Consider the following 21,272-nt stretch of genomic DNA (forward strand, 5'->3'; position numbering starts at 1 on the left):
GGCCTTATCAAAAACAGAAGTTCATCAAAACTTCTGTTGCTCATTCGGAAGTAATTGAAGAACTTGCTTGGGTGGGATCGGAGGTCTAGATAAATTTTTTGGAATTGCCCTTTTACAAGGCGTTGTGAGTTCAACCCAATATTGCCTTTTGATTGCAGGTTTATTCCTTCTTTTTAATTCAAACGCACATATCAGTGCCATTTCGTAAAAATCCATGCCTTGAAAATTTTATTGACTTTAAAAAAACAACAAATATATTTTATATAATTTTGTATTGCAACAATATATCTACTCTTTTCTTTCATAAGCAAAAGAGTAGGACAAATTTGAAACTATTTTGTTTCGTGTATATGAGATAGAAATAGTGAATAAATGTTTTCTGTGTATTGGTTTTTTTCGTTGATTACTTTTGGAGTTGCTTATGTGCGCGATGTTTGGGCAACTGACGATCAAACTATTTGGTTTCGAAAAAGTTGCATGTGCGCGCCTAGCCTAACACTCCTTTCAAACTCGGAAAATTGTAAAAGTCTTTAGGCCAAGTCAAAGAAATCCTTACATGTAATAAGTCGTTTATCTACACCCTGCTTATGGAATATTTAAATACATATGACCAATCTAGAACTCTGGTTATTATAAACTTACATTTACATGTGTCTTCATTGCGGCTATATATTTAACAACGCGCAATAGAAAGAATACACAATAGTCTCCTCCTTTTAAGTTCCTATAATTTACTATAAAACCACATGTCTCCTCCTTTTGAGTTCCTATAATTTACTATAAAACCACATGTAAGGCTGGTCAAACACAGCCGAGTAATATGGACCCGAGCCAAAATTGACCATTTGTGGGAAAATTGAAATGGCTTCATTTGGCTTTGTCAATCCATTTGGATTATCAGTGTTCAAAAATAAATAGCCTTGACTTGGTTGGGGGACTTGTTGTGTTAGGGAAATCAGCAAGCCAAGTAGTTTTATCTAATTACACAATTTCCACTTGCCATCTAACAACTATTCAACTATAACAGTCCATAATAATCGACTTGTCAAATTGACTACATTTTTGAAGACGTCAGCGTTTTTAATCTTCTCTTCCTACTCAACTTTGATTTCATTATAGAAGTGCAGAAATGCAAATTGTAACACAAAAAACAAATATAATACTTTTGAAAGTGAACAAAGAATTTGAATGATTTAAAAATTAAAATTTATTTTCTCAAATTTGTAAAAATCTAATTCTTTTACTCTTTTACTCTTTTTTGAAATGTCATATGATGACATTAAGATACTTGAACTCGTTTTTGCTCTGCCTTGCAAAGTAGGAGTAACTATACTTCGTTCATAATAAGATAATTGAAGCTAAAACAGTTCGCACTTGTGATATTTATTGTTAACAAATAAACCAAACTAAAAAAAAAACACATTTCCTATCAGATTTAATAAATTTTCCATAAACAAACAAGCTTGTGCATTTGAAGTAGAGGAGGTACTTTTAAAAATTTGCATAGTTTTTGAACACAGTCATGAATTTCCGATTAATTCGTGGTGAATTGGTTTAAACTTAAAACGCGTATGTGTGTGTTACGTAATTATTTAATACCAGCTTCAATGTATGCGTGGCATATGATTTTTAATATAGCTTCCAACAAAATATGACAGCCAAAGTTTTGGATCCTTATATTGAGCGTCTTTGAACCAAAGTGTTTGTGGTTATCAGAAGAGAACATTTTTTGTATATCAATATCATTATCATTCTTAAACTTGATGGTGAAACAGCAAGGCAAGGCACAACTTCTAATCGCTATTGCCACGAGGAATTTGTCAAAAGAACCGCACGTTTTGTTGATATTTGTCCTACATATTCTTAATTTACAAATTAATAGTTATTTAATTTTTTGAAATAACAAGACCGTTTTAGTTGTTTATATTTCTGGATAAATATAAATCATGTCTGAAAAATCGAATTGCCATGATTCTAAGGAGAAGGAGGATTTAAAGGATGGGTTATCTTGTGAAACTCTGTTTGCCCAAAGTGAAGGTTTAACTTATAAGTATGATGATATTTGGAAATAAATTTCCAAATGAACGAGCACATTTATTTCATTTTCTTTTTTGTTTTGATTTTAGTGACTTTCTCATCCTCCCAGGGTATATTGATTTCACCGCCGAAGAGGTGGATATCAGTTCTCCATTGACGAAGTTAATTAAGTTAAGGTCTCCTTTAGTGTCATCGCCGATGGACACTGTTACAGAATCTGATATGGCAATAGCCATGGCTGTAAGTATATTTTACTACACCACAATTAAAAGTTCCAATTAGAGCTGATTTGATTGGAAACACTATCCATCGAACACATGATATGATAGAATATTACTTATAACATTTGTCTTTGCGGTTTTCCTCATGTAGTAGAAGATGTAATATCAAGGGCTGGTGGTGAAATGCAACTTGACTTAAATGAAACTAGAGTTAAATTACCTTCTTTTAAAAATTAACGATATTTTATGCCATTTTGAAAGCGAATATTTAAGGACAGATAATATACTGTTGTAATGGGGATATTTTTTTTTTGTGCTTGAAATACGAATGATTTATTCCTTTTACGGCCAATTTCTTGACAAAGTTCTAGTCTCTAAAGCTCGGGTTATTTATAAATTAGAGCTCAATTGAGTTCTACCTCATTTCTTTTTTAATTTTAAAGCCTTAAAACTCTGACTTAGATCTCAGTTTAAGATAAAACTTCCATTTATTAGACTCTCAAATTTAGGGGTTTAACATATTAGAAATCGGTTTAGCAATGTTTTTTATTCCTTCCAAAGGTCTAATTTTTAGATTCTAGTTTTGTATAAAGTTTCAGACCAGATTTGTATGTGCAATAATAAAATATTTTTAGAAAACACACATGGATGGTTTGTCAAGAAGTCATAAAAAGGAGCTGATAGTTTCATAAAGTGTACAACATAAAGAAGCATTCAAACCCATCAAATTTATTTTTTATTTACTTTTCGTAGGATTTATTTTAGTTTTTCATATTTTTTTACATCAAAGTGTATGTACATATTAGCGCTTATAATGACCACAAATAGCCATGAAATGTTTTAACATCTAATCAAAAATAATCAATATTCCCATGGACAACATGACGAAATAATAGTATAGATAAATCTATTTATAGGAGACAATACGCTAGTTTTGACGTTATGTCCATCTAAAGAAATATTTTAAAATACTAAACTTTTTTCAATATTGTACATTTATAATCTCGAAAATAATCTTTTTGGTTGAATCTAAGGAACCCACGATTTCCTGAAACTTTTCAATACAATAATTTTTATCATTTAAATTGCTTGCATCATATGTCATTTTTGATATTGCATGACTTAAACCATTTATTTATATCTTCTTTTTTTATTAAATTTTGTTCGTAAAATGTCAGAATTTGAGTCAGAGTGTTGCTCAAAACTTTCTAAAAACACATTATTAATCTGTTCAATTAATTTTTTATAATAATTATCATTTTTTCAAGCTTTGTGGTGGAATTGGAATTCTTCATAACAATTGCACCCCGGAATACCAAGCCAATGAGGTGCATAAAGTAAAAAAATACAAACACGGTTTTATTCGTGATCCCTCAGTGATGTCACCGGAGAATACAGTTGAAGATGTTCTAGAGGCACGTCGCAAAAACGGTTTCACTGGATATCCAATAACAGCCAATGGCAAATTGGGTGGTAAATTGCTTGGCATTGTTACATCTCGCGACATCGATTTTCGTGAAGATCAACCCCATTTAAAATTGGGTACAATAATGACAACTGATTTGATAACTGCACCAAATGGTATAACTTTACATACAGCCAATGCCATCTTAGAGAAAAGTAAAAAAGGCAAGCTGCCAATTGTAAATGAAAATGGTGAATTAGTTGCATTGATTGCTAGAACCGATTTAAAGAAAGCGCGCAGCTATCCAAACGCATCGAAAGATAGCAATAAACAATTGCTAGTTGGGGCGGCTATTGGAACTAGGCCTGAGGATAGGGAACGTTTGAAATTGCTCGTTTCGAGTGGAGTCGATGTGATTGTACTTGATTCTTCACAAGGAAATTCAATCTATCAGATAAATATGATTAAATATATAAAAGAAACCTACAATGATTTGCAAGTAATTGCTGGAAATGGTGAGAATTGTTTTGTTTTTATGTGTTTAATCTTATAGTCCTTATTCTGAACTGCTTTCGTTTTTTCTTTTAAATAGTTGTAACCAGAGCCCAAGCGAAAAATCTTATTGAAGCAGGTGCCGATGGTTTGCGTGTCGGAATGGGAAGCGGTTCGATTTGTATAACCCAAGAGGTAATGGCCTGCGGTTGTCCACAAGCAACAGCCGTCTACCAAGTTTCTACATATGCCAAACAATTTGGTGTTCCAGTCATAGCTGATGGTGGCATTCAATCAATTGGTCATATAGTAAAAGCCATTGCATTAGGAGCATCAGCTGTTATGATGGGATCATTACTAGCCGGTACTTCAGAAGCTCCAGGTGAATATTTCTTCTCTGATGGTGTTCGTCTAAAGAAGTACCGCGGTATGGGCAGTCTCGAGGCAATGGAAAGACGAGATGCTAAAGGTGCAGCAATGTCACGGTATTACCATAATGAAATGGACAAAATGAAAGTAGCTCAGGGTGTCAGTGGTAGTATTGTTGATAAGGGATCTGTCTTACGTTATATCCCGTATTTAGAATGTGGTCTTCAACACAGTTGCCAAGATATTGGCGCACGATCAATTACTGAGTTAAGGTAAGCGATGTTACCAATAGTCCTTTTACTGATTCTTTCCATTTCTAAAGTATTTTTTAATTTTTCTTCTATATATAGAAGCATGATTTACAGTGGTGAACTTCGTTTTATGAAACGTACTCATTCCGCCCAAATTGAAGGCAATGTCCATGGATTATTCTCATATGAAAAAAGGCTTTTCTAGCAAAAAGTTATAAGTGTTGTACCGTTGAAAAATAGCATTGAAGGTGAATTAACTAATGCAACAAGAAACTATAAAAGGATCAGTACAACCAATAACGAAAACAATAAACAAAGAAAACAAATAACGAGACAAGCCAGCGAAAGAAGATGCAACTAACACCCACTTGCCGACTGATAGTTTCTTCCAAAATTTACTTTTAAACTCAAAAGTATTTAATAATGAAAACAAAAAAAAAAGTTATGTATTATGACTCCATGCAACTCATTTAATAAAACTATTGATTTTTTAGTTAATTTTCTTTTAAAAGTGAAATGATATCATTACTACTTAATAACAATTAGTAACTTTTAACGATTTGTAGTCGAAAAAAAAATGTTACGTGGCTTTTTTCAGGTGCCAAATAATACATTTTTCACTTTTAGAAAAGAACAAAAATAGTGGCTTTTTTACTGAATGCACAGAAAATCTAAATTCCACGTTAATAGAATAAAAAAATATGTTTAACTGTTTATACAAATTAACAAGATTTAAGAATAAAAATAGTTAAAAAAAACTTGTCTTGTTTTTTTTGTAATTTATTTTTCCAAATGATTGATGGTTGAGAAGGAGTTACTCATGAAGTCCAAAAGGTGTGTGCTTTGGTTCATCTAGCCAAAATACATAGGGCTTATTAATTGGTTTACAAGACGTTAACTTGCTGTCTGAAAAAGTTTCTGGTGAAGCCGATAAACAACAGAAACATTTTTTATAAAGGCAAAATAAACTTGAACCTAAATTGCATCCCAATGTTATGTTTGTTATTAACAGAGATTCCATTATTTGATTTCTTCTGCGTTTGGCTTCTACACTGCTTGGAGTTTCGAGTTGTATTCCTTCTGCCGGTAAATTTATTTCCTCTTCTGCAATCTCTGGATCTGTAACTCGGTATTTTATAAAAATGTTATTCAAGGCACAGCATGCATTCACAATTTGTTTTGCCTTTGAAATCGACATTTAAGAAAGCCAATAGTCCTTTCTATTACATTTCTGCCTTTGAAGTGTTGCTTTTTGAATAAAGACTGCATTGAACCAGAACTTACGTTTCTGAAATGGCTGTGCAAACAAGACGGTAGTGGGTAACGCCTTTAACACTTGCATTAAAAACCAGAAGCTAATCTCAAGGAAAAAACTTACTATCATTGCGTTTAAACTGTTATATCCTTTTCTTTTCTTTAAGATACTGATGACGCAACTCAACCGGAGCAACTATTCCTATATGGGTTCCATCAACACATCCAATTACTCCTGGTAATCTGACAGTTGAAACAGTATTTTCTCGCGTTTTGTTTTTCATCGGATGACGTGTTGAGACTGATTTAGGTTGGACATAATTTGTCTTCAATTGCACACACAACTTATTTTAATACTAAGGAAACCGAGGATTGTGACAGGCCTAAATCAAAATCATTTCCTACGGTGCTCTGATAACTCCCACTAGCAAAAAATCTAAGGGCACAAGTTAATTTTAGTATAGCAGGAATTGAGGAGGTGTTTAATACGAAAACAAAGGCTTCATTATCCAGTCGAAAATATAATCTGAGACTTAAAAAATTAATCAGAATTAAGAGTCCGGTACAAAATATTTGTTCTATGTACTAACAGATGATTAGGTAGTTCCAAGACATTAGAGTTGTCTCGAATATTCTTGCGCAGTCGAAGCATTTTTACTTTTATTCTGTAATTTTCGTTTTCTCTAAAAAACAAATCTCTGTTGCTTATCATTTTGTATTTTTATTAAATATGAAAATTATCAATTAAAGAAAACACAACAATAGTCAATATTCTCACCCGTTCAATACGACTTTCTTAAAGGTTGATTTGCATATACATAGACATCTAGGTATTTTTCGTAAAAAGTTTAAGTAGATTTATTTATAAAAAAACTGTCAAAAGCAGAGTCACAAAAATATTGAAAAACTATGCTTAACGAAAATAGTTTGATGGTTGTTTAATATTGTACATATTTCAAATGCCTATAATATAAACGTACCTTTTCCTTATGATTCAAGGGAATTTTAATTGGGACGTTTTTGTAAGGATAGAAAATTTTTGAAATAGGATGAGGAACTTCATAAATTGTTTGCTTCAAAAAATATAATAAAGTCTTGAGTTAATAAAGTAGGAAGGTAGCTATCGGTGAAAGAAGTTATTCAGGCACAAACTTTAGGAAACACATATTACATATTTTTTTCATGATATTTCTTTTTTAATATAAAGTTTAAACGTTCAAATTATGTGTGAAACACTAGATAACTTGACGAATGTTGGTTTTTAAGTGATCAGAAAATTTTGTTCAAAACATCGCCGACTACCGTCTGTAGTTCAAGCACACATTCGACGCATCTACGACGCTTTGAGTGGTCAGCTAGCTTCAGTTGTTGTGTAAGCTGGACTTTATATGGGTGTAGGTGTAGATTCAAATGCGAAATACTCCATAATGTGCTGTAGGACAGTCTTAATTCCTGAGAATGACGAGGAATTGACACATTCGGGTCTTCGACAACGATTTCACTTACAGCACTGATATTTTCAATGGTACGAGCGGAATGATGATGAACAGACCATAACCAATACGGTCTCTTAAAAATTCTTCACAATTTTGCCAAATGAATGATTATGTAATCTCTCTTAAAGTACGATACGTGGCTGTAGCATAATTTTAGTAGGTTTTAACAATTTTTATAAGTTGTGCGATAGTCCATTTTCGCAAATGCCAGGCTTTCAAGTGACAAAAAAAATTGGTTTAACAACTTAGTTTGGCAGATGCCGAATTCCAGTTAGTTTTTTTTTGACAGCAAACCGCTTTTTGGCGAATATCGTTAAATTACTAACAAATCTTTGGATGAAATCTTTACTTACACAACTCAACTATATAAGATTTATTGCTCATATACGCCCCTCCCCCCTGGAACATTGATGAATTTGTGCTGTGGGATTGGAAAAGGGCTGGATTTGAATAGGGCTATATTTTGGTACAGCATTGATGATGATATTCAACTAATTTAACGTTGACGGTGCGTTGACAAATTTTGATTTGTTGGTGATATCAGATAATCTGATGCGTTGACCCTTTATGATCCCTTTGATGTAATTGTAGCTTTAAGCTTATAATCTATAGGTCAAAACTTAGACGCATAAAATAACCATCCCAAGTGCATAACCAAAAAAATAAATTCATAAATAAAAGGTTTTTGTTTAATTTTATAATTGTACTGTTTAGGCACAGAGTCTAATATTTGTATTTGTGCTCAATAGGTACAAAATATGATAGTTTGTCATAACAAAGCATTTTATATGAACAATTATTTTGAATAATTATTTATTTTCTTTTCTGTTTGATAGCTAACCCAAATTATAAATGGGCTTGGCCAGCAATCTTAGTCAATGACAACGATTTTTTGTATTCAATTGATTTTTAAATATTTTGTACAATTGTATTTCTACTTTTAAGTTTAAAACGAATTTATTATTCTAAATTTTAGGCTGTTTTTTTGTGGCTTTTTTAGAATGAACTCAAGTATATTTGACGAGAAAATATTTTTTAGTATAGGTTTTGTTGTGCGTTTACTTTCAAAAACTGCAAATTTTTGCTAGTTGCAGTTTTTGAATTTTGAGATAACTTCCGGAGTTTTATTTTTTATTGTTAAAATCCTATGGAAATGTAAAAACAAGTTTTCATCAATTATTTCGAATTTCAATTTGGAAATAGATATTTTTAATTCATATGTAGGCATTCAAGAACAAATTGTTTGCTTTTGAAATACGAAACTTCAATTTGTTGGGCTATGAAATTTTTGTAACTTGAAAATTAACATAATTTAAGTTAGGAAGCTTAGTTAAGAGGAATACCTACACATGGTTATGGAATATAATTTGCTTAAAGAGAGCTGTTGGGATTTTAATTTTTGAACGCAAATAAAAGACATCCAAATCTAAAACTAACCTAAGAGTACTAAATGCAGCTCCGCACAGTCAAAAAAGTCTCCGTACAGCAAACTTATTTTATTGTTTTTTTTTTTTTTTTTTTGAAAAAGCACTAGAAATAAATGTATATACCAAAGTGGTAATATTGAAAAAAAGTAAGTTTCCACTTTCACATTTATACCAAATTTAAAAAAATTGTAATTGTGATTTTCAACACCTGTTTTTAATTTACTGTTATAATAAATATTTTATCTCAGAACCAACAAAAAGAAAGCTTCTGTACGGAGAATTTTTGGAATATGTGTATTTCTAACACTAGGACTTAAAATTCGTTTTCTATAATCTTTCCGCAATAACACCTGTTAACCACGAATCAAAACAATGGAATGAACTTTTAAATAAGAATAAGTTTTGTAACTCAATGGCTTAAATGCTTAAGAATATGATCTTGAGTCTGGGGTATCATTTTTTAACTTTTGCCCTTTTTAGTTTTCATTTAATTAATTTTCTGTAGTTAATGTTCTCATCTTTCTTTACAGTAAACTGTTTTTTCTATACATTATTTTCTATCAATTCTATATAAATTTTATATATCTATGTATTTAATAAATATGGAAAATTTATTTTGACATATAGCAATTATTGCCACTTTCTATTGTTAATCTTTTTTTCTATATATATTTTTCTTATTAAATAAACAATTAATAATAATCAAAAAATAACAATTACTCCTATAATAATTTTTTACAAAAATCGCATGTAGCTTTTTGCTGATTCTCTTTAATACAAAACTTAGCATTCGTCTTCACTGCCTTGGACACAAATCACTTGTTCTTGCCACCAGTCGTGGACTTCATAGACCACATTTCCTGGATTATTAAAGGGAACAGCTTTGGCGGCGGCGGCACCTATGCTAGTTGCTGTTGTATGTTGTTGTGGTTGATGCGGAGTCTGTGTCTGGGGTTGCGACTGCAGTTGGTGATGTCCATTAATTGTCGCAACAATATCGCTATGGGTTTGTATTTGTTGGCTATTGTATTGAAAGTGGTGAGGCTGATGATATGATCGGGAATGTTGAGTTTCATGGTAGGGATGATGATGATGATGTGTGATAATGGATGGATAGTGTGATGTGAAGTCGTTGAAGCTACTTTTGCTAGATGGCAGAGCAATCGGTTTCTTGTCCGCTTTTTTATTTATAATGCAGCGTTCTTTGTCGGTTCTTGATTGAGGATCAGATGTTGTGGGAGCAAGAAGCTTCCTACCCGACACACTTCCAGTAGAATCAGATCGAACGAGCGGCTGTTTTTTCGTTGCACCTGTAGATGGTGTTGCATTTGTTGTTAAACGCGGTGGTTGCACTTGCTGAACAGGTGTTTGTGGTTGTTGTTTCTGTTGTGGTGTTTGGGAAGGTGGCTGTGTATCGGTTTGCTGTTGCAGTTGCATTGATTGACTAAAATTTGAAGTTATGGATGTTCGCTTCTGTTCAGGCGATGTGGATGCTGTCGTTTCTAAGGGGAATTCTTCGGAGGTGGGTTTTTGAGGGGCTACAGACTTTTCTGTTGTACACACCGAGGTTGAAGCAGCTGCTGCTATCGTTGCAGTAGCGGCTGCCATTGCTTCTTTGGCCTTTTCTTCGGCAGCACGCATCATAAGTTCATTCGTTGCTCGCAATCCAGCCAGTAATGAACTCTGCTGTTTCTGAGAAAATAAAAGTAAAAGTATAACATTTTTATTATTAAATACATTTTTCATCGATTATAAAATACTTACACTGGCGTTTTGTGCTCGTATTTTCTTAAGACATCCTTCAAGCCATGTACGAATGGTTTGTTTGGCAACTTCTTCTTCGATTATATACTCAAATTCTTCACGAGCCAAAAGTTCTTCTAGTTGAAGTGCCTTACGTATGTCGACCGATCGATATGACAGCATACTATAAAAAAATATATAGAAGTTTTTTTTTCAAGAATATCAATAATGGGGCTCACTTTATGACATCATGGAACGTCACATCTTCTCCATTGTGCAACTTATCCAATTCATAGCACATATATTTAAATAGTAATCGATCTTTCTGAGGATCACATTCCAGTCTTCCCTTCAATAGACGTAAAATAAACTTAACCCTTCTTACAGGAATAACACCCCTCTGATGAATATCAACAACATTCCAGGTGTTTTGGAAATTCCTTATATCAGCATATGATAACAAAGCGTCTTCTTCATTTGAATAAAATAATGAAAAATTCTCCATGATAATAGCTACAAAAGTATACAAATCATTATTAAGCCTCCATCAACTGTTCACCAACTTCAGTTCTTACCAACTAATAAATTTAAAACTATATAAGTTATGATGACATAAAAGGTACAAAAATACACCAAACTCGCTGTGAAATTTCCACAATCCGTTTCCCAATAATTAAGGCCAGGCGTACAATAAGGCGGTTGAATCATACAATCGTGCATAATTTTATTCCAATCTTCGCCGGTGACAATTCGAAATAGCATCGCAACTCCTGTTACAGGCGATCCGAAATTAGCACGGCGTCCTATACCTTCACCGTATTTAACGGTACCGAATAGTATTGTTCCGGCAAGGGCATAGAAAAACACCAACAAAAACATTCCAAAAATAATGAAAAATGATTTACACACGGATACACCAACGGTTAGCATTAACATTTTAAGTGTTGTATGCTTGCCAGTGATGGTAAAGAACCGAAGTATCACCACCATAAATCCGATGAAGTATGAAAGGTCACTCTGTAAAATATTAAAACAAAAGAAAATAAGTAAATTTATTTAAAAATATTTTGCCTGAAAAATTATTGAAAAATGTAGATAAATAAATATTAATAATTACCCTTAATATTGTTTGCAAAAAAATCCAAACAACACCAGCTACTGTTACCAGCAAATCATAACGATTTCTTCGAGACTGCCAATATCCCCGTGGGGTAAATGCGATGTTCTTCATAACTACTTCAATAACAAAAACAAATGTCAAAACCGTACTGACGACTACAAGACGTTCCGTGTGAACTTCATCTTTGATCCACTAAAATAATGTTTGCTTATTGTAAAAAGAGTATTTTTAATAAGCTTTAGATGTACTTACAGTTATTGAAAGAAGCATACTGTTTATCAGGACCACAACAGCTATGCAACGTTTAAAGATAATATGTTGTGTTATATCGTATGTAAATGCTCGAACTTTACGACCATCAGGCCTTGGTGGTAGATGTAAGGGTTGAGCTATTTTGAGTCGTTTTTTAAGGTCACACCAACGTCGTTGATCAACTGTTAAAAGTGCAGTTCCTTTGTTTTCGGAATAATTTGCAATTACTACACCAACAAACAATGTCAAACCAATCATGCAGCCGAGAAAAATATAGATATGAATATAGACAGCATGAATCTAGGGCAAAAGTAAGAAAACAAAATATTTTAAGGGATTATTCATCAAAATATCCTGAAAAAATTGGTTACTAACGGGTCCAACAGCTTTTATTAACACATCTCTCACATCCAGCCATCCCTTAAACGACAATACCTCAAATAGTGTTAACATTGCATCGCCTATATTGTCAAAGTTAAACCGTCTTGGATTAGCCCAAACTCGAGGCACTAGCATCGAAGGATATGACTCATTCAAGCCCGGTGTTAACTTCATCTTCGTTACAAATACACGACGCATAAATACCCCAACGCAATCCTTTCGCTTTGTAATTGTCGGGTCGTTGCATCTCGCCAAACGTCCACCATACAATTGTACGCCGTAACTAGCGAAGATAAACATCAACAGAATTAATAACGTTGATACCAAAAGAATTTCTTTAAATCCTCGACAAAGTTCATAGACCACTTTTCGCATGTGTGGCACTAGCGTGAAAATTCTCAGTGGTCGAACACATCGTAGAATCATTAGAAGTTGAGGTGCTGAATTAGATGGAATATTTTTTGGCATCCAGCATAGAAATGAAGTTGAAACAATGTAAATGAAGACATCGAGAGCCGATGCTACATCTTTGATATAAGCCTTGGGCGTAAAAAACAGACCATCGGCTAGAATCTTTAAGGCTAGTTCTAGACTCATAAAGATTACAAAGGCATATTCTGCTATTTGCAAAGCTGGATGATCCATTACACGGTAGTTTGGTGTTTCGAACATCATCGATATGCACGAGAGTGTTGTCACAAAAATCATAACCCAATCTAGGTAGGTAACAAGTCCTAGGAAGTTACTTAAAAAGAAAAAAAATAGCAAAATTTTGATTTTGAAATTTAAAGCACATTAATATTTGACCTACTGTAAGCTCTTATATTGCACTTTTCTTTCTTTTCCTGTAAGGGGGTCCTTTAGCCTAGCATCATAACGACCGTGAACGATTTTTTGACAAACTTTACGAAAACGACTTTCGCGAGGAACCAAGAATAATGGCGTATCAAAGAAGGGATGATTCTCGCGCAGATCTTCTTCACGTTGATTCCTTCGCATTTCAGCTTGTTGACGTTTCGCTTGCAAAAGCTTTATATCCAAGTCATGAGGACGTGCTCGCGATGATGTCACTCTTGAAGCAGCCCCAATATCGCCATTCTCCATCAGATGCTCATAAGTTTGTTTAAGTTTAATTGAACCCGATCGAACGCTTCTTCGAATTGAACGTGATCCAAACCTTTAATGCCGTTTTAATGGTATTTTAAGTATTTAATAAAAAGTACAATAAAGAGAAAGGTACCAACTTTTTGGGATCCACTCGCCAAGGTTTTGTGTGAGTAATAGTTCCTTGGGGCTTGAGGCCACCCTTAGCCCCAACTACAGGTAACATTGCTGAATCGCCAAGCATTAAACGTTGGTTGTTTGAATCACTAAAAAAAATGTTTTTAGAAAACGAAAGTAGAAAACGATGCTATCGATTTATGTTCTATGGAAAATTATCTTTTATACTTACTTAATAATATGTGTAATTGCCAATCTGCGTAAGCTACTTCCAGCAGAACGAACTTTTGGCGTCTTATTCATAATCTGAACAGGTTTTTGTTTTTTAAACACTACATTCGACTCCCAACACTCAGACATGGGACGTTTACAATTCTCAACGACACAAGAAGGATCATCACTCTCAAGTTCCATGACAAATTGCTTCATAAAAGATTCCCGGACCTTGGGTAACGTAAAGTCATTTGGAATCTTATGCAATATTGTCATCTGTGGAGAATGAGGAAATTTTTCGAAAATTCTCAATCGAAACGGTAAAGTTTCTTTGATTTCTGCACTTTGTTCACGAAATTTAAGCTGTTTCAGCTTTTTAATATCCTCGTCTAATTCCAAGTTATCCAAAATAACCGCAACGAACAAGCTCAACACAATCAAAGTGACAAACAAATGGTACAAAATGAAATAGACTGCAACGAGTGGTGTTAAAGTTTTGCTTGTTCGAATCATCGTTTCGTCCATGACCTCAACCCAGGCTTCTTGTGTCAATATTTGGAACATAGACATAAATGCTTCGGGGAAAGATTCGAATTTCGTAAAATCACATAGAAAACAAAACAACTGCATTGAAATACTAGAACTGATTATCAGTAAACACATGGTAAAGATTATAAGCGAGCCAAGTTTTTTTCCGGGCCCGAATATTTTATAAACAAAACCTTCCAATATTGGCGAGGCCTTAATTAGACGAACAACACGCAGAACTTGAAAATATGTCAATCCTGACAGATAGAATATCGGAACAATGTGCAATGTTGTGCCCGCAGCCAACAAAAGTTCGAATTTATGAATTGAATGTTTATAATAACCCCGCCAACCAAGGCAGTACATTTTAAAAAGAGTTTCTAAGTCAAAAAAGAATGTAAACGCCATTTCGATATAGTAATAATTTTCATAAAAAACATGCCTTGGTCGACCGTCATGTTTGAATGTCATTGTTGCCGTAACAATACCATTAGCCAAAATCACAGTCATGACTAGCATACGAAAATAGGGTGAACGCAATATAGCATGACATGTTTCCGGTGCCAGACCTCCATGTTTGTTATCGTCGATCATAATTAACCGCCAACCGGTGTCATTTCCGCTTAGAATTTGAGAAGCAGCACATTTTTGAATATGACCTCGTGCTCCCCACATTTGTTGGAATTGCACACGAATTTCATTGAAAGTTTCGGTAATAACAGCAATAAACACGTTCTTTACCAACCATGCTAAGAAGAAAATCATCGTGCTGTTAGAAATAAAAAAAAATGTATTAAATGAACATTAAAAAAAAGCGGAATAAATATTATATGTTGGAAGTTCATCGTTACTTTGGAAAGTTGATATTAAACTATACTTATTCATATTTGATTTAATTTTTCAAAAATCCAAAATCAATTTTTACCAACTTTTAGTAATGTTTTATTTTTTGTATAAAAACTGTCAATTCGATTTACCACATGTCTATGTCAAAAACGTTTTTAATCTTGTATAATTTTAGTTTGGAGATACAAATATTTTTGGTTCTTAAAATATTCGAGGTGACAATTACTATTGTTCAGCTTTTTTGATAGTTTGTTGATTTTTAAATTAATATTTTATAAGATTTTTTTTAAGATTCATTTCTGCTTCTTTCTGTGTAAGAAAATGTATTTGAAGCTATCTCTTTTGGTTCTTGAGATATGGACGCCGAAAAAAGCTTCCCGAACGTACAGACATCTTTTTAAAAATCATTTATTTATTTAGATTCTAGGGACCTTGAAACGTCGAAAAATGTCAAAATGTTCAATTCGGCAGTTCGGATTACATTCACTTGCTTCGGGAAGCTAAAAATGTTTGTTTTATAAAAATCCGTTATCAATTTTTGGCGTCCTAGTTATTGAACTCTCCCCTTTTAAATATAACAAACCAAAAGAAAAGAAAGTTTGATAATAGATTGAATGAAAATTCTTTTCCATTATAAGAAATTTAACAGCTTTTCGAAAATGTAAAAACCAGTCTTAACCACTTGCTCTTGAATTTTTCAACTAATTGATAGCTTCATCTGTCAATCAGCCCTATCCGTCAAAGTGTTGTTCTCAAATAACGTTCTTACTTTTACTAAGTTATTGTCGGATTCTTGACATAAGGAATTGAAAGTGAACAATAACATATAACACGTTTATATAACGTTTTGTTCTTTTATTTTTAATAAAGTTACTGACCTGAAATAAAAAGCAGCTCTCCAAGCAGGCAGCGAATCAATCGCCCGATACATAATAAAGACCCAACCTTCTTGGGACGCAGCTTGATAAACCGTAAAAATACTTGTAGCGATATCTTCGAATCCATTGAACCCAATTACATAACTGCTTAGAAAATCCATTTTCATGCATTTCATGCCAGGTGGACACTGATAACCCGAATCTGGATCCATTGAACAAAATGTATCTGGTATTGCAAGTGAATTAATTGTCAAATATCTATTTGGATGCAGAGAAATAAAAAAAAAGAGAAAAAAGAATAAATTAGTGGCATTCCAGAATATTCTCAAAGGAATAGCCCCGAATCGATTTTACGGTTGTTCGTCCTCCTCGGTGGAATTTAAAACGCAGTGGTTTTTAAGCTCTCCGAAAAATTGTACACCAAGTAGACCATAAAGTGACATAAAGAATAAAAAGAACAAAGTAACATTGTAGATTTGTTGACTCGATCGCCTGTGTGCAAAACAAAAGTTGACATTTTAATTTATTTTTCTTTTTGGGAGGACAAAAGGATTTGACGTACTTAAATATTTGATTTATGCGACTCTTTGGCATCGAAAATTTAAGAAAAACTCGTAGGAAACGTATCATTATTAAGGGTCGGGGAGCACGCATAATTGATAGATAAGAAAATCTAAAAAAAAGATTATACAAATTCAGAAAGTTTTGTGTTCTTAATAGAGTTGAGTTTTTTTTGCTAAATCAGTTACATCTTTTATTTTTAAATGTCACCTGAATGTGGAAAAATATTTTCGATACAGCCAGTTGACTTTGATCTTGTTATAATCGTGGTTTTCCTTTTTTGATTATTTAAAAAATAAAATCTAATTTTAAAGCACCCACAAAATAGTCTCTGACAGTTTCTTTAGTATTTGAATCACATTTCAAATACAGAACTGTCAATTTACTTACAACTACATAAATCAGCAGGTTATGTATATTTAATATTTAATTTTGAAGTCGTCAGAGCATTAACAGCTATATGTAACAATCATTTATAAACAAAATTGTAGTTAAATGTGTACTCACTTTGGCACAAATTCAAGAACTTCGAAAATTTGCAAAATTATAGACGTCCACAAAAAAAATACCATTGACGCATCAAATTGGCACCAATGGTCCTTCAAGTAGGGCACCTCACCCTGGGCATGCAATATTTTGAAGCAAATAAAAATGGACATAGAATATTTATAAAATTTGTGAAGAAAAAAGCTGTGTGTGTGTATATGCAGGTTTAATTTGTTTACTATTTTTCTTTAAATCAAAATCAATACTCACTTTCAAAACTCCTCTAATGTGCATTTTGGCAATCATTTCGGCGGTAAATAAAACTGTCACAGCGGTATCAGAAGCAAATGTACAATACTGTAATGGCGGATGTCGCTCGAAAGTCTTCGGAGTGTTTAAGGAAACTGAGGTTAACGAGACTAAAGCGCATAAGCGCATCAGTCGCCTTACCCACAATTTATTCACCCACTCGATGTCTGTGCTTTCGTTTAGCGATTCCTCGGGACCGTAGTCCGCTAAAAATGGTTCACCTTTTAAGCTTTGTTTTCGACCGAGCATTTTATTACCAATTCCAGTGGCAATGCCCAGGCCGATTGGTGGTACACCACTAATAGCACTGCTCGGTCCCATTGTTGTACTGATACCGCCTGAGATGCCCATTATTGAGGTTACACCACCGCATGATGGTGGATTGCCAGCTGATGATGTCGCTGCTGCACTTGCAGCCGCAGCGGCCGCTGCTCCACTCAATATCATGATGTTACTCAGTGGCAGTGGAGCGTTTTGTTGAGTCGACGTTGAAGCAACTTGTTGAGCTGTTGTTGAACTTGCTGTTGCTGTTGCTGGTGCTGCTCCGCACAAACTGCCACTATTGTTGCTGCTAATATAACCGATCCCTGACGGACTATTGGCCATTGTTTCGATCCCATCGATACTAGGGAGCATAGTGCCCATAACGCTAGTACCAATTCCCGCCGATGCTCCATTCAAAGCCAACTTGGAATTAGTTATCGTTGTTCTTGATCCACTTCCCAATACCACAATCGAGCTTATAGGCTGGGAACAGTTCGCCTTATAAATATCGCCTTGAACAACTCCTGGCCCTGACGGTTGTAAGTTTAAATTGTCAAAGCTGAAAATATTTTGAGGGGGTCGATTGAAGTGGTGGACAAGCCCCTCGCTGTTCTGATTTGATGGTGGCCTATAACTTTCTGCACTACGGATGTTACTGCTCTCCACTGCAATATCACTACAGTTTCCGTTACTATTAACATCAATTTTGTCCTCAGTCGTCACAACTTGACCACTTTCAACATCTCCGCATTTGTTTGCACGTCCTTCTCCACTACCTCCTCCACTACTAACACTTTTTCGACGTTTTCGACTGAATTCATGCATTCAAATACAACAAACAATCAAAAAACATTGCATATGTTTGGGCATTTTCCAAAATTCTGCATCTCAGCATTGAAATTGTTTTTCAATTATATGACATCTAAAAAATTAAAAAATAAATACAAAAATCAGCAAAACCCTCTAGGATAATCCTAATCTCGCTCACCACGAAGACATTTTGCTCGTTAAGAAAGTACACAGACAAAAAAATGTATAGTTCTTACATCCTATCAATTGTTATTATGTAATTTTTAACTTATTTTCTTTTTGTTTAACAAATAAAATATTAATTACGGTTTATGTATGTTTATAATAAATAAATACTGTTTAAAAAGGTGATTTTTGTGCGCTCCTTTTATCTTGAATGTGTAGATTAAATTAAGTTATCACGAAATAAATATATTTGGCTCTATATTTAAAACAACAACAAAAAAACTAACTCAAATGCTTTGATTCCTATAGTCTGTTCTCTCTTAACTTCGGGGTTGAAAATTTAATAAATATATACATTCCTATCCCTTCTACCTACTATGTTCTATGTGTGCATATATCTAGGACATGGATTTTCTTGAGAAATAAAAAGGACTTGACTGAGAGGGTGGTTGTTGGCTGGCGCACATTATCATTTCTATATTCACACACCTCAGTTCTCTAAATTTGTTATACCTAAAAGCCTTTAAATGTATACCTTTGTATAATTTCGTCAAGTCAGTTTGGTTTCATCTGAAGCCTAAACAGTTTTAAAATTGCAAATACAAATTGCACAAATTACTTATTTTGTTGTCTATTTTTTATCATAAAAATAGCTTAAAATAATTATGTTACTATCTTTTAAAATATATAGGTACATAATATATCCATCCAAAAAACTGTACAAGTTTTTCATTCAAATTCCTTTAGTTGAATGTTTGCGTTTGGCGCAAGTTTTAAAATTAAGGAACATTTTCTGATGAGCCTTGATTGTTGTATTTTTTTGCTGGTTTTGGTTTGGTTTTTGATTAGTGATGTTATGTGCATATCACTTTCAATCTTGATTGCAATCTATTGTTGACCATCGAGTGGCATGTATCCGTATGTATGTACAGTACATTCATATGTACAATCAATGCATTATGACGGCAATTAATTGTTGACCACAAGTGGCACGTACTGTTTCCGTTGCATTCGATTTTAATTAAGCTTCCTATTTGTGGGAAAACAAAAGGAAAACATCCTACAATGAGGTTGATTTTTATATTCATAGTGTAAAAGATTGGCTCATTATGAACACTGGCTCCCACGACTAATCGGGCAATGAAAATGTATATTTTCGCAATGCAATCTCTCTGAGAAAATGTATACATACAAGTAGTAGAACTTAAATCATCATTTTATAATAAATTTAAGTTTAAATTAAGCTTGAATATAAAAAAACTGCATTGCAAGTTATAAATTTACAAATAAATAAAAACAACTGCTAAACCTCCTCTTACACATAATCAGACACTAACTGTTTTTGCACTGTAGTAAGTCTATAACGGTTATTTACCCTTTAAATGACAATAGGTACGTTCAGACAATATAAATCAATGAGTTAAATGAAAAAACATGATCAATTGTCACTATTTTGACATAAGTGTACTTGACTCGATAGTTAAGGAGATTTTTCTTGACTAACTTTGAATTCAAATTTTCAATAATGGACAGGTTCAGGCGACATAAGGGACTTGAAAGTAAGGCAAGTTTCTAGTATCTGATTGGCCAGCTGCCAAAAAATGCCTTCCAATTAAGGCAACTTTATTGGAAAGTTGTCTGCAAAGATGATTATGAAAAATCTCCCTAACTATCAAGTCAACTTATGTCAAAATGACAACTGATTATTTTTGTCTGAGGAGTGTTTTTTAGACAATATTTTGTTTGGTAGTTCTTGTACTATGAACTTAAAGTAACAATTTGTTAAGTAAAGTTCTGAGTTTAAAATTCATGGCATCTGGAAAATTAACTAGTTGCCTTGGTAAAAATGTACGTTAAAAAAATAAAGTTGACTGCAAATGAAGTCCATTATGCTGCCTGAACCTGCCCAATATAAGTCATAGAGTAATAAAGTTCAGCTTACAGGTAAATGAAAAAACATGATCAATTGTCACTATTTTGACAAAAGTGGACTTGACTAGATAGTTAGATAGATTTTTTTTGACTAACTTTCTAGTCAACTTTTCAATAATATTGCCTTAATTGGCAATTTCGGCAGCTGACCAATCAGATACTAGAATACTGCCTTATTTGGTTTGGTTTGCACGGTATGATACAAATACATTGAAAAATACTAAGAATAAATAATTCAATCATTGTTTTTGACCCATGTTACGGCGCGGCGGCGTTTAAATAAAAATTAAAAATCATTTCAAGAAAAAGTGCCAAAATGGTATTATCGTGTTTACACCAAACACCACACAAATTCAAATTCATCATTTTTATGTTTTCAGGAATATTTTGTGTGCTTGAAACCCTGCTCTATCTATCAAGTAATTTCACTTAAAAAAACAATTGGCGCAACTTTAATTTTTAATAAAATTGGAAATAAAACGAATTATAGAAAATTAAATTTGAATTCACTTAAAATTGAAATTCGATTTCATCCGAAATATAGAACATGAGCGACAGAATTGTTTGTTGTCCTCTGTTTATTCGTACATTTTTATTCCTCAAGAGCTGAA

General features: G+C 33.4%; 2 protein-coding genes across 2 annotated transcripts; one reads left to right on the forward strand and one right to left on the reverse strand.

The window, feature by feature from the left end:
- The first annotated feature begins 1,745 nt into the window (after nt 1-1,745).
- On the forward strand, nt 1,746-5,273 carry LOC129953330 (inosine-5'-monophosphate dehydrogenase). The gene is made up of 5 exons (XM_056066434.1): nt 1,746-2,050; nt 2,127-2,277; nt 3,527-4,178; nt 4,256-4,796; nt 4,875-5,273. The coding sequence occupies exons 1-5, from the start codon at nt 1,947-1,949 to the stop codon at nt 4,978-4,980; spliced, it is 1,554 nt and encodes a 517-aa protein (XP_055922409.1). The 5' UTR covers nt 1,746-1,946; the 3' UTR covers nt 4,981-5,273.
- A 2,923-nt stretch (nt 5,274-8,196) lies between these two features.
- LOC129953262 (sodium leak channel NALCN) lies at nt 8,197-19,029 on the reverse strand. Its single transcript, XM_056066262.1, has 16 exons — nt 18,743-19,029; nt 17,452-18,676; nt 17,203-17,315; nt 16,697-16,807; nt 16,489-16,626; nt 16,135-16,392; nt 13,902-15,179; nt 13,693-13,818; nt 13,260-13,625; nt 12,443-13,193; nt 12,068-12,367; nt 11,813-12,007; nt 11,271-11,712; nt 10,935-11,208; nt 10,717-10,879; nt 8,197-10,644 (listed from the first exon to the last, which is right to left on the reverse strand). Exons 2-16 carry the CDS (start codon nt 18,577-18,579, stop codon nt 9,736-9,738), a joined length of 6,552 nt encoding a protein of 2,183 aa, XP_055922237.1. The 5' UTR covers nt 18,580-18,676; nt 18,743-19,029; the 3' UTR covers nt 8,197-9,735.
- Nucleotides 19,030-21,272: the final 2,243 nt, after the last annotated feature.

The sequence above is a fragment of the Eupeodes corollae genome, chromosome X (assembly GCF_945859685.1).
Source record: "Eupeodes corollae chromosome X, idEupCoro1.1, whole genome shotgun sequence".
In the NCBI taxonomy this organism is placed as follows: Eukaryota; Metazoa; Arthropoda; class Insecta; order Diptera; family Syrphidae; genus Eupeodes; species Eupeodes corollae.

What these genes read in the sequence shown, in the direction of transcription:
- LOC129953330 (XM_056066434.1), top strand. Translation starts at nt 1,947, where the DNA reads ATGTCTGAAAAATCGAATTGCCATGATTCTAAGGAGAAGGAGGATTTA. An exon ending in AGTGAAGGTTTAACTTATAA is followed by an intron (nt 2,051 to 2,126) that starts GTATGATGATAT and finishes TTTTGATTTTAG; the next exon opens with TGACTTTCTCATCCTCCCAG. An exon ending in ATATGGCAATAGCCATGGCT is followed by an intron (nt 2,278 to 3,526) that starts GTAAGTATATTT and finishes CATTTTTTCAAG; the next exon opens with CTTTGTGGTGGAATTGGAAT.
- LOC129953262 (XM_056066262.1), bottom strand. Translation starts at nt 18,579, where the DNA reads ATGCATGAATTCAGTCGAAAACGTCGAAAAAGTGTTAGTAGTGGAGGA. An exon ending in ACCGAGGAGGACGAACAACC is followed by an intron (nt 16,393 to 16,488) that starts GTAAAATCGATT and finishes GCATCCAAATAG; the next exon opens with ATATTTGACAATTAATTCAC. An exon ending in GTATGCTTCTTTCAATAACT is followed by an intron (nt 12,008 to 12,067) that starts GTAAGTACATCT and finishes ACATTATTTTAG; the next exon opens with TGGATCAAAGATGAAGTTCA.